Raw genomic sequence first — 18,106 nt, 5'->3', positions numbered from 1 at the left:
CACTTACATTAAAATTTCAAATTTTCTTTTCCAGAAAGTAATAGTCAATTTTCAAAAATTCATAACTTTTTGCACATTTAATGTTATTTTCAATAGTACACATGATATAAACATCCAATTCTGTTTCTGGAAGTTTAAGTCTACTTCCATTGCGAAAACGATCAAATATGGCGACAAAGTGAAAAATTTAAAATAATAAGTAGATTTTTGGATTTGTAGTATAAAAGTAGTAATGAATAATTAATAATCCTTAAAAAATTACAATAAAAGCAAAATAGTCAGTATTTAGCACATAAGAGTCTAAATCAATTAAAACAAAAAATGTTATGAAGATTAAATTTTGTATTTTTCCAGAAAATAATTACAAATTATCCGAAAAAAAGGCACAATTTGTGTTGTTTTCAATAGTTTGCATTGCAATTAACATCCAATGCCGTTTTCGGGAACTTAGGCACTTAGAAAGTTTTGTGTACTTCCATCTTGGGAATGACCAAATATGGTGGCTATGCATAAAAATAATAAATAACTTTTTTAATTTGTCGCATGAAGACAATTAAAAAATAATAAATCTTCATGAAACTACAAGTCATTGAAAAGTTTTTATCACATTTGCGTCCAAGGCAGTGAGGATATAATCTTATCCTTCTGTTTTAAGAACAAAATTTTTCATTTCTCAAGAAAATTATTTTAAATAATAATAATAATAGAAAAACAATTTGCAGACCATTTTTTGTTACTTTCATCAGTTTTCAATTAAAGAAAACATCCAATTCTGCTTTGCTTTTAGAAACTTAGGCATTTTAGGATCGTATCTACTTAAATCTTGTGAATGACCAAAGATGGCGACTACGTTTCACACGTAGCTAAAATGATTTTCCGATCAAAAAAAAAAAAAAAAAAACGATTTTCCCCGATCGACCTTCCCATCTACAGGTTGTGCTTCCGAAGCAGTAAATTGTCTTCTCTCCTGTTGAGTTTGTGCATAATTCCTGTTCACCTGATTTTTTTTTTTCCTTGGGAACTACTGAGAGTCAAAAATGGCGGCTGCTGAAGATTTTTTGGGTCGCCACTTTTTTCATTGCTTTAAAATTGTTACAATTTGTTTTAAATACATCGATAAAAATGAAGATTAGATCTCATAAAACAAAATTCCCTGGGAAAAAATTGGGAAAAGAAAAATTTTGGGGACACATTTGGAAAATTCCCTGATATTTTTGACTTTGTCATTTTCCCTGATAATTCCAAGTTCTTCCGGAGCGTACGAACCCTGAAACGAACAGAATGTTGTGGCAACCCATCTAAACCTTTAGGCAGTAGAAAGAAATGCGTTCCCCACACTGACTCCATGCAAGAAAATCTTCCCTTCTTTTGGCGCATTTTTCATTGTGAAAAAAAACGTTCATTTTTCGATTGCTGTTTTTAAGTGCCAGCGTCAGTTTAGATAAAAATTTACAATTTTTTTCGTGAAATCACAGTAAAAACGAAGACTAGATCTCATGGTACTTAATTCCTTGGGAAAAAAAGGAAAAAAAATTTTGGAGGACAAAATTTGAAAACTCCCTGACTTTTCCCTGACATTTTTGACAGTGTAATTTTCCCTGACAATTCCCGGTTTTCCCGGAATTCCCGGAGCGTACGAACCCTGTAATAGCAATTGCAATAAAAGTGACATTTTTAAATAAAATTTTAACATAAAATGCAATCTTAAAACACAATTTAGAGCTATATTATTAAGACTATTCAAGTAAAGACCTCCGAAATGTGCGTTTCTAACGCTTTTTACGAAAAATGAAGCATTCAGTTTCCCTCAGTATCCCTCGAAGGGTTCAAATCCACAGTTTAAGACCCTTAGTTAAGACAGTTAAATTTGAAAGTGATTAGATTTAAAAAGAAATAAAAACATGGGTCTGAGGGGTCGCCAACAAACCTACCCTTTCTACCATTTACCTTTCCTATTTTTTTTAATAAAAAATATCATCCTGAAAATCAGAGTTCAAGTGGAGAAAAATACACAGGCCCCCCGAAATATGGTTTATCTAGGAGAAAATTAAAATACAGCGAGAGAGATTGGAAATATTGAAATAAATAGTCACACCAGTGTTCTAAGTGTTTGAATGCAAAACAAACCTTGATCAGGAGATGAAGAAGATTATGAAATTAAAATAAAATGTAGAGTGAAAATAAAGGCCTAAGGTTATTTAAGGTCACCAAAGCATCAGGTCAGTTCAAAAAAAGTTTTTTTTTACCTGCGGCCGCAGATGGCTTGCATTTCAAGCAAATAAAAATACCAGGCTGGAAATTGAAAATTTAATATGGAAAATCTAAGTCTAAACGGTTTTGAAAGAGAAAACTGTAGGATGGTGATTCTTTTTTTTATCAGTAGTTAAAATAAATAGATAAATAAATATTGGGGCGTAGCCAAAAGAGGGGAGGGGAGAGGGATCCAAAAGCTTATATCTTCCTTTTTTAGTCACCACAGCTAGCCTAAAGTGCGTTCTTAAAACTTTTTTCTTAAACTAAAGTGCATTCTTAAAAATTCTCGGAAAAACGCCCTTAGTTTAACGTCATAAAAGATGGCCCACAACAGCGTAATTGGGATTTCAGCTTCGAAAAACTTCGAGGAGAGCATTTCCGGTGCAACCTACCTAGAAACTTCCCCTCCCCATCATTGAAGAGCGTCAAAAATCAGGGTCGAAAAAATTTCGGAAGTCCCTTGAACATTTTTCCATAACATCATCGAAGATTGTCTAAAATTACCTTTCTTAAGCTTCAATCTTAAAAAAAAAAAAAAAACTTTATGAGATTGTCTAAAATTACCTTTCTTAAGCTTCAATCTTAAAAAAAAAAAAACTTTATATCTTTCACTAACCTCATCTTTTCACATTAAATATAACCCCTCTCTTTTTCCTTCCGAAAATCTTCGCATAGCTTTCTTTCATCCTCATGAGAATAAATTAATACACACCCTCTTTTCACTCTTATCCAAAGGGGGTTAGCTTGTTTAGGGTTTTAAAATTTAAATTATGAACTCGTGTAATAAAAAATTACTGGTGTTTCTAAAATTTAATAAACTGTTTTGTTTTTAGTCCCCTTCTCCCCCTCACCCCGAGAACATAGTGATTCACATTGTCTATGTTTGGTTTAACATAATTATTTTCATTTGGTGCCAATTTTTTGTTTTTATGCCATTTATCTCGCAGCTTTATAATTATAATCATTCTGAACTTTTAATAAATTGTAATGTACTTCTTATTGTGTTTTGTAACATTTAAATTATAATTGTGACAGGTAACGGGAGTCTCTAAGGTGTATGTATATGCATAACAACACCAAAGACCGTCTACAGTGTTGCGTTCATAGAATTTAGCTTTGAAAGTTCACCATCGATCTTCTATTTTTATTAACATTACGAAAGATATTTAAAACACCGTTTCTGAATCTACAGTATCAAAAAATTTGAAGGAAACCCCCCCCCCTCGTCATCATCGGTAAAGCATGTCAGAAAACTCGGTTTTAATGCTTCAATTTTTGAAAAAATCTAGGGAGAGCCCCGTCATTACTCCTCCTCCTAAAATCATAGGAGGTCAGTTAAAGTTTCGTTTTTGGAACTTAACTTTTGAACAACTTTCTATGCCCTAGTTTTTATCAAAGAAATCTTAGAATCACGCTCTTAAGACTTCATTTTAAGCAAATTCTTGGTGGATGCTGCTCGAATTTCTCCTTTCACTAACATCGCTCAAAATCTTCTAAAACAGCGTTTTCAGAGAATTTCTTGGATGCCATCTTCCTAACATAATTGAGAAAAATATAAAAATTCAATTTTAGAGTTTCACTTCCAAAAAATTTCAGAGGAGGGCCTTCGAACTTCCGCTCTCCCTACGTCACTAAAGATCATCTAAAATTGCTTTTTTTAAGACTAAAATTTTAAAAAAATTCCAGGGGGAGAAACCCCTGGACCCCTTATTTCTGATCTAATGTTAAACTTACAATTAGGTTTATATTGCTAATATTTAATGCAATGACTCCCATAAGCAAAGAAAATAAATCTACTCTCTTTCTCTCTGTGACTTGCTGCATGTGTTTGACAAAATTAAGGGGTCAACCCGCCTCCCTAATAACCTTTCTATTCTAACAAAAGTTATGTTAGAAGATATTATTACCGAAATAATCAATGAGATGCTCCAATCATTTAAAAATATTTAAATAGACTATTTTACCCCCCCCCCCCCTTTTTTTTTTACAAACCAAGATTTAGCTTATCTTGTATCAATTGTTCACCATTAAAACACAGAAAGGATCCGTTCCGTTAATTTTTTTTAAAAAGTATTTAATTTTTACGAATGATTTCTTCATATTTAAGGGATATCGTTTCCCAATTGTTTGGTAAAAATTAGTATTAGGAGCTATGGGGCCACGACATCCTTTATGCCAGGGCCGATTTTTTTAACCAATCCGCCACTGTATACATGGTATGTATATTGTTTTGTGTATTTGGTTTGTAAAAAAGATACAGGTCTTTGAAATTAAAGCAAACCATCAAACACAATAAAACCATGAAAATATGAGTGGGAAAGTTAAAAATCAGGAAATTGTGGCTCAAAAATACTCTAAATGACCGTAACACAAAACACTTACTTGATCGAGAACTTTTTCCATTCCAACATGCCCACTGGAGGGCAGAGTCGTCTTTAAAAAGGATACTACAGACTCGAAACTGTTACACTTGAGAATCTGGGCTTGGTGAGTCTTTAACAGCAGGGCAGAGACTTTGAATAAAACAGAAATACCCTGAAGAAACAGCATGTCTAAGAGAGAGAGAGAGAGAAAATGAAAATGGATACTCCTGTTTTTAAAAAATCAAATCAGCGTGTCTATTCTATTTCGGCCTTCAACTACCCTGACCATTCCATACTGTTAACATGCTATTTCCAGGATTCAAACTACATGTTTTTAAAAATATCACTGAAAAAATACAAAATGCTTCTATATGTAGTACAGTAGAATAATTTTATAACGTCAACCTGTATAACGCAATTCTCTATAAACCACACAACTTTTCAAAAGTAAACAATAAGTTTTGAAGTTTAAAAAATCCCTCAGTTTTGCTTTGCAAACATGAAAATTGTTAGGAAAATTAAATTTTGAATCAGTTTTTCATCTTTTCATCTTAATTCAAAGCTTTTAAATGAAAATTAGCATTCACAGTAAAATGGAAATACCAGATGGTTCTTGAAAATGCAGCTCTTATGCAAACCATGAAGCTAGCAGAAGTGCAAGATATTTCACTTTCTTGTAACAAAGAAACATATTTATTTGTGAATGACTCATTGTATAATTAGTGCTTTAATACTCACAGGGGCGTAGCTAAGGGGGGGGGGTTTGGGGACAACCCCCCCCCCGAAAAGTTAGTCTCAAAAAAAAAGAGAAAAAGAAGAGAGAAGAAAAAGAAAGAAAAAAAGAAGAAAAGGAAAAAATTCCAAGCGATTATATATATATATATATATATATATATATATATATATATATATATATATATACATACATACATACATATATATATATATATATATATATATATATACATACATACATATATATATATATATCTATATATATATATATACTATATATATATATATATATATACATACATACATACATATATATATATATATATATATATATATATATATATATATATATATATATACATACATACATATATATATATATATCTATATATATATATATATATATATATGTATATATATAAGAAGTAACCCCCCCCCCCCCCGAAAGTCGGGTCTAGCTACGCCACTGAATACTCACTACAGATAAAATTCATTCTGATGAGCTAATATATAGATATATTTCGAATATTAGTTTTAAAATTTGTGAAATGACCTATATAACGCCAAAACCAGTATAACACAAAAACTCTGGTCCCAAGGTGCGCATTATAATGGTCTCCACTGTATTTCTCATTGATTTATTCCAATCTTTACGTTCCTTTGAATTGATTTATTACCAAATTCTATTTATGTAATAATATTATACTTTTTAAATTTTATTTTTTAATATTTATAGTACAGTGTAACCCCGATTTAACGATTGTCAAGGGACTCAAAAAAGTTATTGTTAAATCACAGATATTGTTAAATCAAGGAGCATAGACACTCAATGCAGTCAAATTCGGACCAGTGAAATGTATCCTTAAATTGAGGAAATCGTTAAATTGGGTATCCTTAAATCAAAGTTACACTGTATTTGAATACAACAGTAACTGAAAAATAAAAGTTCTTACAAAAAAAAAAAAATTACAATACTATGAGCTGACGAAAGAAAATAATTAATATCAGGACCCTGAATCTACACATTCCGTCAGACTAGTGATAGAAAACACACTAAGCAGGATAACATAAAATAAACAAGGTATAACGCTGTGGTACAGGTAAAAATCTTAGCATATCATTTAAAATTTGATGCTTCCCCAATGAACTTGTGGAAGAAATTTTAAGATTTTTTTTTTTCTTGGATATAATTTCACTAATTGCATGTTCTATACAGTAAAACCTGTCTACAACGATACTGTTGAGACCTAAAAAAATATCGTAATAGACAGGTTATCGTTATAGACAGTTTGATCATTCATGCTGACATTTTGCTGGGGCCAAAAAAAAAAAAAAAAAAAATATTGTTACAGACAGGTTACCGTCAGTCTTGCATAATATAGACGAACGCGCGAACGGCGTTCGCAGAAAATTTTTGGCTTCGCAGAAATTTTTTTTCAAACTGATAACGTTCATTAAAAAAAAAAAAAAAGATTTTTTTTTTTTTTTTGAAGGGAATTTTTAAGAAAATCCCAGAATTTATTTCTGTTAAAGCCTTTCTCCAAAAGCCTTTTAAAGCACTTGTGTAAAAAAAAAATAATGGTTTTGGCAGTTTTCTTCAGTTGGTGAAAAATAAGCAATGTTATTGTAAAAAAAAAAAAAATAAATGATTTAAAGCACTTTTTTTTGTCTCTTTCATATTTGAATATAAATTTAATTTTTAATTCAAGGGTGAGTTAGGCAAAATTATTATTTGCAGAAAATTTTCCGGTTAGGATTTATGTTCGCAGAAAGCTTTTCGTTTTATCTAAGTCTGGTTACCGTTATAGACAGTATCCTTACACACAGGTTTCACTGTACTAATAATTTTTTGTAGCTTTCCTTCTTGGTTTGCATTAGCAAAATAAAATTTGATTTAGAGTTTTTATACTTTGGCAATAAAAACAATCAGACAGAACAGACTGAATGCCAGAAAGGCTTCAAATACTGTAAAACCTGTCTACAGCAATATTGTTGGGACCTAAAAAAATATTGTTATAGATAGGTTATTGTTATAGACAGCTTGATTATTTATGCTGCCATTTTGCTGGGACCAAGGAAAATATTGTTATAGACAGCTTTCACTATAGTTAAGAAACAAATTAATCTTTGAAAAAAAGACGTAGAAGAAAAGTTTATGAGTCTTGTAGAGGAAATATAAGTTTGATCTGTTTTAAGAAAAAGGTACAAAGCAGATTTCCTATAAAAAAAAAAAAAAGGGAAATGCGGAACATTTCAACATTAACCAGTATAGCAATTTTTACGGACCAACAGAAAATGAAGTCGGAAACGGGATAACGTATGAAACAATGCAAAATAAAGGTTCCACGGTGCAATCAATGAAGCCAAATCATAACTTAATAAAGTTTAAAAATTCAAACAAAACTCAAACATTTTTTAAATAAAATAAAAATGCAAACATATGTAGATATTGCACAAAATAAAAAAATTTCTATTAAAACATGTTCTTATATTTTCTTAAGGGGGGGGGGGAGGAGGAGAAAGAGAGAGAGAAAGAAAGAAAATAGATTCAAATAGCTTATTCAGTAAAGTTCAAGTACAATACATGACAAAAATGTAAAAAATTAAACAATAATTTGAAAAAGGGAAAAAATTAAACAATAATTTGAAAAGGGGTAGATACTGCGCTTTACCATCCCATGTTAGCATAATCAAACGGGAAAGTATAATCCACGGCAGTACACATTAAATGAAAAAACTCATCTGTCTGAATTATCTCTATATTTAATTCAAAAACCGATTATTTAATGCTTTTCAACTTTATCTTGTTCCCTCTGACTCTGTATCAAAATTTATCAAAAAATAAATAAATAAATAAATAAATAAAATAAATAACAGAACTTCCTCAATAGACTGCAGAAAATACAAGACAATGAAAAGAGAACTGAAGAAATAACTTAAAAATCAGAAGGCAGAACAAAAACTATACTAATAAAGAAAATATCAATGCTAAATCAAAAACTGGCAAATATTCACCTAATAAGCGAGCCACAAATCCTATCGGGAAGTGGGAGGCGAAGATGGTAAGGAACCAAGGAGCAGCATACAGTGTAGGAGATACATCAAGTTTATCAAACAACTCGTGAATTTCAGGAACAGTGGTTTGTATAAGTCGAGACAATTGATACATTTGAACCTAAAAATAAATACCATTCAACAAATATAATAATTTTAGCAGTGAATAAATGAAGTTAAAAATATTTAAAAAATGTATCTTTGTAGTTGGAGATGAAAAAAAGTTATAGTATGAACTCTTTTTTTTTTTTTAAATATAGCAAAACATGCATTGAGAAAATGCAGTAGAATAAAAATGAATCATGAATGAAAATAATAATGCTAATAATTTACATAATTCTATTCCTCAATACTAAAAGGAAGCTGTAGCTTCAATATATGATGATCTAATATTTGGAAATATCTTTTTCATTTTTAGTTGCAAGACTATTGTCTGCAATGGATCTGATTTCCATTTTTTGCAGCGGTAAAATATTACTAATTGATTGCATTCATTCATATGTTTCTTTCTTTTTTTTTTTGCAGACTCTACCATAACCACCAGATTTCATGTGAGGTGCCAAGTGAACATAATCTCTCCATCCAGGAGTGGATCTACAAGGGGTTATTTTGGAGGTCATGACCCCCCCCCCCAACCTAATTTGTGTTTGGTGCCTTATATTTCGGAAAATTTTCCCTAGGGCTCTTATTTGTGCTCAAAAATTTCCCTCTGACCCCCTCCCCTTCCGATAATGAACCCTTTCGAAACCTGAATCCTTCCTTGCGCCTCCCCCCTACACATCGAAAATATTTTTCTAGTTTGTCTAAAAGCAGTTTTTATGAGCTCTTAAAATAAGTGCAACGTAAGATAGCACTATTATATTATTTTACAGAAAATGGAAGGGAAACCACTTATTCTGATAAAATAAGAAAAGTAATAAATGATTCTCTTTAAAAAGGGAGAGAGATTGTATACTACTAGAAAATTTCCAAGGGCTCAGAGCGAATAATTTTCCGAATGAATTAGCATTTAAAATGCATTCTTATTTTAAAAAGTATTAACAAAAACTCATTTGCCCCCATTGCACAATTATACAAAGAGAGGGGCTGTCCATAAATGTCACTTTTTTTCAACATTTCGGCCCCCCTCCCCCTTTTTTCACAAAGTGTCAGACCTCCCTCCCCCTCCCTTTGTCACATGTCATGCTACTTTTCATAAACACGCTCTTATATAAAAAAAAGTGTGATGTCACACTTCTTGTTACCCTCCCCCCCCCCCCACAAAAAAAACGTGACAAAATTTGTGGCCTGCCTCAAACACCATTTTATCTATTTTCTATGGAAAAGCTAAACAAATAGATAGAATAATCAAAATATTACATTAAAGTCAATTAGACACACACACTGAAGCTTGATATTTTTCCTTAACATAATATTAGAAATATAAAGCATCAAAGGAAGTTTGGGGGGATAAATACCTGTAATGCTGCCATATCAGACTTATATTGATTTCTTAATCCTAAAGTGAACATAACATGTTTCATAGCTTGAAAGCTTTTTTCTTCATCCATCTAAACAAAAAAAACGAAAAATACTTCAAATAAATAGCCAGAGCAAAAAAGAAGTCATAGTTCAATAGTTAAAATGAAAACATGCTTATCGATACATAAAAACAAAACCAACTTCTTTCTAACAAAACTGACCAAAAATATACATTTACACTACATTTTTAAAATAAAAATCAATTTAAGTTATTTAAATAATGTTTGAAATAAGAAAAATATTTTGAGATTTACTTTTAAACACATTTATTCAAAAGGATGAAACCTTACGTGAAGCAACAAGATGCCACCAAGAAAACTAAGGCCTTGGCAATATCCAACTTCTTCATCAACCACAGAATATGCTTTAAGAAGGCTAAATAACGATAACTGACCAGTTCCTAAAACTTGTTTAAAGTATGGATGTCCAGGGTAAGTACGACCTGAAAAAAGAAACTTGTTTGAATATTGAATTAAGCAACACAACTCTTACAAAAAATTGAGTTTCTGCTTTACCCATATCAAGCTAAAAGGCTAGGTCTGCTTAGGTGAGCGGAACCTTAAAGCTGATTTTTTTTTTTTTTTTTTTTTAAACAGGGCAATTGAACTTTGGCGTAATTATTGATTAAATGAAGTTCTCAAAAAAAAAAACTTGGGACACTGCTTTAAAAAATCGGGACGGATGGCAACAGTAAACTCCCTCTTCCTATTCAAAGCTCCAGTTTAATTTTCATGAAATAATAACATGAGAAAAATATAAACACACACTTATAAAGTCAGTTCCTCTTTCTTTAAGCACATGAATCAATCAATTTTTTATACTATTGTTGGTTTTGAACTTAGAAAAGTGGAGGGGCACAGCCCCTTTACTTTTGAAATTAAGGAGGCAGTTGCTCCTTTCTCCCCCCCCCCCCTCTCCCTAGGTACGAGCCACCTATGCATTAAGTTAAATAGCACATCACATGTTTTGTGCTATACGAGTAAATTTATTTTAAAAATATTTGTTGTAATAAAGTGGGAAAGATTTTTCGGTGCAAAAATTATACAGCTACTAGCTGCATCTCGCCCGGCTTTGCACCGTCTACCTCGAAAATAAAAGTTATGTCAAGTGATGCGTGTTTAACAATCAGGCTTGAACAAAAAGAAAAAAATAATAATAAAAATTAGTTTGAATTTTGACCTCTTGAATTCAAATTATGTTTTTCGCAATCACAAGTGTGTGTATGTAGGCGTGTGTGTTTGTGCGTGGGGTATGTGTGTTTGTGTGTAGGAGGTGTGTGTGTGTAGGCATGTGTGTTTGTGTCTGTGTGCTGGCATAAGTGTGTGGGTAGTTGGTGTGTATGAATGTGTGTGGGGGGATGTGTATGTGAGTGTAGGCATGTGTGTTTGTGTCTGTGTGCGGGCATGGATGTGTGGGTAGTTGTGTGTATGTGTGTGTATGTTTTTGTGTGTGTGTAGGTGTGTGTGCATGTGTTTGTGTATGTAGGTGTATGTGTGTATGTGTTTGTGTATGTGTGTGTATGTGTTTGTGTGTGTGTGTGTGTGTGCGTGCGTGTGTGTAGTTGTGTATGTATGCGCGTGTGGGTAGGACATGAATGCAACCTGGAGATGGCTTTCGCTATAGGAGCAGCATCGTGAGGTCGACGGTGATGCTGCAGAGGGTGGTGGTGGGAAAATAAAATCAAAGGACCTCAAAAACAGTCAAGTGAGAACAATAAGCAATCGTGATTGCTCAAAAAAAACTTTTGAACACAGAAAATGAAAAAAATCTGAATTTGAAAATATTTCTTCATTGAGGGAGGTGAATTTTTCAGCGTTGCCATCAAACTAGGATAATCTAATAATTTTGATGTCATACAATAGGATTTTTTCTGTTCTTTCCAAATGTATTTACCTTTTGTACAGCGGATTAATATCTTTTGTTTGTGTGTTTATGTGTGTGTGTGTGCAGGGTATGCGTGTTTGTGTGTAGGGGGGTATGTGTATGTGTGTAGCCATGTGTGTTTGTGTGCAGGTATGAGTGTGTGGGTAGTTGTGTGTATGAGTGTTTGTGTGTGCGGGGGAATGTGTATGTCTATGTAGGCATATGTGTTCATGTCTGTGTGCAGGCATAAGTGTGTGGGTAGTTGTGTGTAGGTGTCTGTATGTATGCATGTGTGTGTGTATGTTTTTGAGTGTGTGTATGTGTTTGGGAGAGTGTATGTGTTTGTGTGCATGTACGTGCATGTATGTATGCGTGTAAGTGTAGGATAGTGTAGTGTAGCGTCGTGAGGCGGCCGGTCGACGGTGGTGCTGCAGAAGAAGGCCGGGGGGGGGGGGGGTCAAAAGACATCATTCAACAGTCAAATGAAAGCAATAAGCAATTCGTGATTGCTCAAAAAAATCAGCAACATTTTGCGGTAGATTACGGAAAAATAACCAAAAAGGAAACATTTTAAATTCTCCGATTTCAGGAAAAGCCTCAAAACAAAAGTGAAAATTTTATTTGTTCATATTTGAGGAAAAAATGGCAACAGATATTTTTTCTCAATGATTTTCTTCACCGCTACACATTTTAATAAAAGCATTGTTACGGAAAGTTGAGATGAAGCACTGAATAATAATTTGAATGGAGGAAAGATTTCGAAAAATAGGGATTTTATGTCGAAACCTAAGTGTCATAATTAAGTTTTTAATTGATATCTCCGCTAATTATTATCGGAGGAGTATGTTAAATTGCCAAACATAAAGACGGGAAGATTAGGAATCTATCGATACCTGGCTCGATAGTCAGTTCATTGGCATTAGGGAGAAGTAACTTGGACATACATAGTTACTTACATTCAAGTGCGCCTATATAGGGGGGGGGAGGGGGGCTCGAGCCCCCTTTGAAATTAGAACTTCCTTGCTTTTAGTACTTTTTTCTTTGCAAAAATGTAAAAACATTTCTTCTATAGCCATTAATGAATAAGTTATTAAAAATGTCAAATTTAATGACTCTAATCTGTCCTGAAATCGTTTTCTACGGGGAAAATATTTGACCCCCCCCCCCCCCGTGCAACTTTGCACACATCGCTCGGTTTTTAATTATATAAGATTAAAACGTGATGCAGCTCTGTACCATGAATCTAAACGTTACCTATGTCAATTAAAATTGCATGTTGATATGGGGTCAACTTCCTCAACAGCTCTACATAAGGAGTGTCATCAACTGGAGTATGCTTTCTTGAAGAACAATACTTTTTAATGAGAAACAACCAAGCTTCACCTCGCTTTTGTCTTGGTATACCTGGAATTCAAAGGTCATTTAGATACATTTTTATTTTGAAATTAATTAATATAAATTATTAAATAAGTACAGAATTGCAAATTATATGACTTCGCCTTTGACCATCCCAACAAAAACAAATCTTTGCACCTTAAAATAGAAAATAAGTCATGAAATCATTCAGCAAAATAATAAATATTATGGTAGTGATGTTCCGGATACCCGTATCCATATACGCGGATATCCGAGGAAAAATAAAGATCTGTATCCGCATCCATATCTATTACTTTTTTAAAGATCTTAAACAGATCTTTTCCTATTCTAAAAATTCTTAAATATTTGAATAAAATACTCGTATATTCTGTTTAAATTAGGTTTTATTCCCTATTTAAATTGTAAGGCATCATTTCAGAAGCCAATGGCCCCCTGAGACATTTTTTTTTTAATTTTTAATTTTTAGTTTAATATTAGTTTTTGTTATTGATTTGGAGTTTCTGTCATTATTCATTTTTTTTTTTTTTTTTTTGGAATCCTTCAAAAAAAGGAGACAAAATTCTCCATTTACTGTTTGTAAAGGCGTTCCCGGCTCTGTTATTCTGTCAGTCAGAGTAATTTGGGTGGAATGGAGCAGCTTTACACTCTTGCTCTTGTATCCAACATCTACCGAGCAAGCTAGAAATAGTTTTTCATTCTATTTAAGCATTAATGCAGCGCTGACCCATTCCTACCAACTCTCCCTCAACTTTAATGGAGATTTCTTTAAAGAGTAAATCATAGTCTTTATTATATTTTCGCCATAGAGGACATTTTTTGAAGAAACAGTGTTATTATTATGACAAGAATACCTTCTGTAATAAATTTTACACTTGGATAGTTGAATTGGGCAACAAAAAAAAAAAAAAAGAGATCCGTATCCGCAGATCTACTTTTTTAACGATCCGGCACATCACTATATTATGGCACATAATTATTATTTATATTATGGTTATTACTTCAAGTATTGTGGAAAAACACCAGTTGTATATTTTCATCAAATGCACAAAAATATTCTATTACAGTTAAAATCTCGACTATTTTAGCTTACAGAAACTGGAACTGCTAATATCTCCAATATAAGAAATTTCAGTTAACAGAAACTAAAAAAAGTTGTTATGCTATTAAAAATTAACATCTTTTACAATAAAAAATAAACATACATAAAGATATGTTTCACAGCTCGACAATGATATCTACCACTTAGTAAATACTTTTTTTTTAAAAATTATACATTGAATATTGAAAGATGCATTTTCAAAATAACACAAATCTCAAGAAACATTTTTTTTTTACAACTAGAATAATAATAACAATGATTAAAACAGTACCATATTTAACTGCTGCTTCTAAACTTTCATAGTCAATATCTGTGGAGTTAAATATGGCATCCCATTTTAACAAAGCATCATTTGGACAGGGACATATGACTTCATAATCAAGCTTAATATGTTTCTCCAGCATTTTGTCTTGCTTCACTAGAAAGACAATGAATTTGTTGAGCATTACAAGAACAAAATTAACATAAGTTATTCATAGCATGTTCACAACATCATTTGTACATAAAGCATACAACCAAACTCGCTTATAACGAACCCTGGAGCTCTTTTACAGTAAACTTCTGATTATCCGCGGCGGGCGGTTTATCCGCAGGGTGGATTAACAGCGACCTTTCTCACATTCAAAATAAATAAATATCGGAGATGATTGACTGAATGTAGATAAATGTACACATTTTAACTTGACGAGAGCAAAATTTATTTCTAGACATTCCTACGAGGCATGTTTTTAAAGTAAGTACCGTTTTGATATAAAAAAAGAACGAGTACAGATAGAGCAAAGAAATTTATTGCACAAAAATCTACCATCCTTACGCTATTTTTCGACATTGCTCCCGTGATTTTCCAAGCATTTGTCATAGCGTGGTACAGGTTTTTGTATACCTATTCATAGAAAATTGCCGCCTGTGTAGTCAGCCATGGGGTAACATGTTCTCTGAGCTCATTATTGCTGTTGTGCCACAGACCACCTACGAAAGACTTTAGATGCCGAAACAAATGAAAGATGTTGCGAGCGAGGTGAGGGCAGACCAGAGGATGTTCAAAAACGCCCCAGCCAAAGCCCTGTAAGAGTCCTCATGGTTGACTAAACGGGCGGTAACTTTGTACGAATAGGTATACAAAAACCTGCACCACGCTATGACAAATGCTTGGAAAATCACGGCAGCAATGTCGAAAAATAGCGTAAGGGTGGTAGATTTTTGTGCACTAAATTACTTAGCTCTATCTGTACTCGTTCTTTTTTTTATATCAAAACGGAACTTACTTTAAAAACACGCCTCGTACTTCTTTCTTTCCCTTCCCTTCCAGTAGAATCAAATCTTCCATGGTAACCGAAACCTGACTACTTGAAACCTGATTTTTAAATTTACACTACTTACTACTTTAAACCTACATTACTTAATAACCCGTTCGGGACGAACCACGCGTCTTTGCGACAGGTGGTTCTTCAGAGATGAAAAACGCATCCGTACGTTACGGTAAGTAGTAAGTAGTAAGTAGTGATGTTCCGGATATCCGTATCCGTATCCGTATCCGCGGATATCCGAGGGAAAATAAAGATCTGTATCCGTATCCGCTACTTTTTTGACGGATCTGAAACGGATCTTTTCTATTCTAAAAATTCTTAAATATTTGAATAAAAAGACTCTTAAATTCCGTTTAAATTAAGTTTTATTCCCTATTTAAATTATAAGGTATCATTTCAGAAGCTAATTTGTACCCCCCGTTGCAAAAAGAAACGAGTAATAAGTTTTAAAAGCGTATCTGTGTGTCTATTCGTGGCATCGAACCGATTTTGATAGTTATTTTTTCGTTCAAAAGGTGACTTGATCGAAAGTGTTCTTAGCTTGGCCTCGTTTTTGCAGATCTTTAATTACTAGAAATTTTAATACTTAACTTTTTTCAGAATTACGGTAGTAAAAACTTACCCGTGCGTTTAAAAATATTGGTCTCAAATTAAAAGAACAAAGTTTTCTGCGTTTGATATTTGTTTGGAACTTCCAAGTTATATACAGTAAAAGGTATAATTTTGTTAAGGAAATTTTAAATGTAATTCAAAGCCTTTATACGCTTGATCAGTAGCTATTTCACAGTCGGATAAGGAGAAAAAGCTCAACGATTTAAAATTTCTATCCACTGTCAGTTCATATTTGTTAACAATGTGTGTTCCGACCCGCGAAATTAATCTCAATATCAGGTCGGCCCTCTGGGACACTTTTTTTTTTAAATTTTTAGTTTAATATTAGTTTCTGTTATGTTCATATTGGTTTTTCTCGGCATTCTTCAAAAAAAGTGAGACTAAGTTCTCTATTTACTGTTTGTAAAGGTGTTCCCGGCTCTGTTATTCTGTCGGTCGGAGTAAGTTGGGTAGATTGTGTCAGTGCTGCATTTATGCTGAAATAAAATGCGAAAAAATATTTCTAGTCTGTCCAGTAGCAGCTTTACACTCTTGCTCCTGTATTCTACATCTACCGAGCAAGCTAGAAATTATTTTTCACATTCTATTTAAACATTGATGCAGCATTGACCCGTTCGTTCCAACCCTCCCTCAATTTTGGCAGAGATTTCTTTAAAGAGAGTAAATCATTGTCTTGATTATATTTTTGCCGTAGATGACATTTTTTGAATAAGCAATGTTATTATTCTGACGGGAATACCTTCCGTAACAAATTAAACACTTGTATAGTAGAATTAGGTAAAAAAATATTGAGATCCGTATCCATATCCGCGGATCTTGACACTAATGATCCGGATCCGTATCCGCGGATCTACTTTTTTGACGATCCGGCACATCACTAGTAGTAAGCAGCCCGCCTAACGACGCTTTTCTGCGTTTTCGATTTGGAAGGAAATGTTTACTGTTAGATGGCGTTACTTATCCATGTTCCGTTCAAATGATTGCTCTCCTGCATTAGTATTTCTCTCTGACGTCAGAATGGGGTCTGTCAAGTGTCTGTGATTTGCTGGATTTCGTGAGAGAAAATATAAACATGTGATCGCAAGTGAGAAGGGAAACGTATACTCATTTTGAAGAGGCTCTTTCTATTTTCGGTTCCATTGGGATTGGAAGGGGAGACATTCTAGCAAGGGGTTTTACTTTTATGTTCATTTGGTAGCCATGGTGAACACGTTTTATCTTTCCGAGGAGGAAATATCTTAATTTACGACTGATCCATCTATGGATCTTTTGGGTCACATTGAAACAACTATAAATTATTTTTGTTGGAGTTCTTCATACAGTAGTTACTTTCAAAAATCACACGCTGAAAAAGAAGGCAAAGAACTTAGACGGAGATGTGTCATTTGGTAAAAGCAGAATAAAAGACGTAACACTGCGTATGAGTGTAAAATGCTCAAAGCGCATTTATCTGTGCTTTGAAATTTTTCATGCGGCTTTAAAATATTAATTGTTACAATATTCTTCAAGTATTTCATAATATTAAGCGCAAATATTTTTCCTGTTTTGCAGAAAATATATTGTTCAATTTTGGTACTTTTAGTTGTTGTAAAAAACAATATATTTTGCATTTTTATTGTTAAATATCAATTATTTTCATCCAATTTTTTGTTATGATTGAAATTTTGATATATTTTATCATACATTAAAAAATGGCTTCATTTCTGCTTAAAGTATACATTTTATCCATTATTATGTATGCGCACTTTCCGAAATTGCGTATTAGGCTTAGCGGGAGAAATTGCCCCGGCCTGTGCGCACAGTCCGCGTGTAACTGTTGGGGAGAATTTCTAATCTAATAATATCTCCCCAATGTTTCTTTGATACTAGCAGAGTGAGTTCGGAAATAAGACTTCACAAACTATTTCTAACTTTCATGAAGT

The 18,106-nt window shown here is 32.9% G+C and overlaps 1 protein-coding gene across 1 annotated transcript in view; it reads right to left on the bottom strand.

The window, feature by feature from the left end:
* The window catches only part of LOC129225065 (TBC1 domain family member 1-like), a 49,047-nt gene that overhangs the window by 19,965 nt on the left and 10,976 nt on the right, over positions 1-18,106 (bottom strand). Inside the window, exons 2-7 of the mRNA XM_054859613.1 lie at positions 14,537-14,683; positions 13,044-13,193; positions 10,217-10,368; positions 9,863-9,955; positions 8,367-8,526; positions 4,636-4,805 (exon numbers count right to left, since the gene is read on the bottom strand). Coding sequence (XP_054715588.1) covers positions 4,636-4,805; positions 8,367-8,526; positions 9,863-9,955; positions 10,217-10,368; positions 13,044-13,193; positions 14,537-14,683 — 872 coding nt within the window. The remainder of the gene's footprint in view (positions 1-4,635; positions 4,806-8,366; positions 8,527-9,862; positions 9,956-10,216; positions 10,369-13,043; positions 13,194-14,536; positions 14,684-18,106) is intronic.

This window comes from Uloborus diversus, chromosome 6, assembly GCF_026930045.1.
Source record: "Uloborus diversus isolate 005 chromosome 6, Udiv.v.3.1, whole genome shotgun sequence".
Taxonomy (NCBI): Eukaryota; Metazoa; Arthropoda; class Arachnida; order Araneae; family Uloboridae; genus Uloborus; species Uloborus diversus.
Note: the sequence above shows the minus strand (reverse complement) of the source record. Positions and strands in the feature narration are given on the sequence as shown.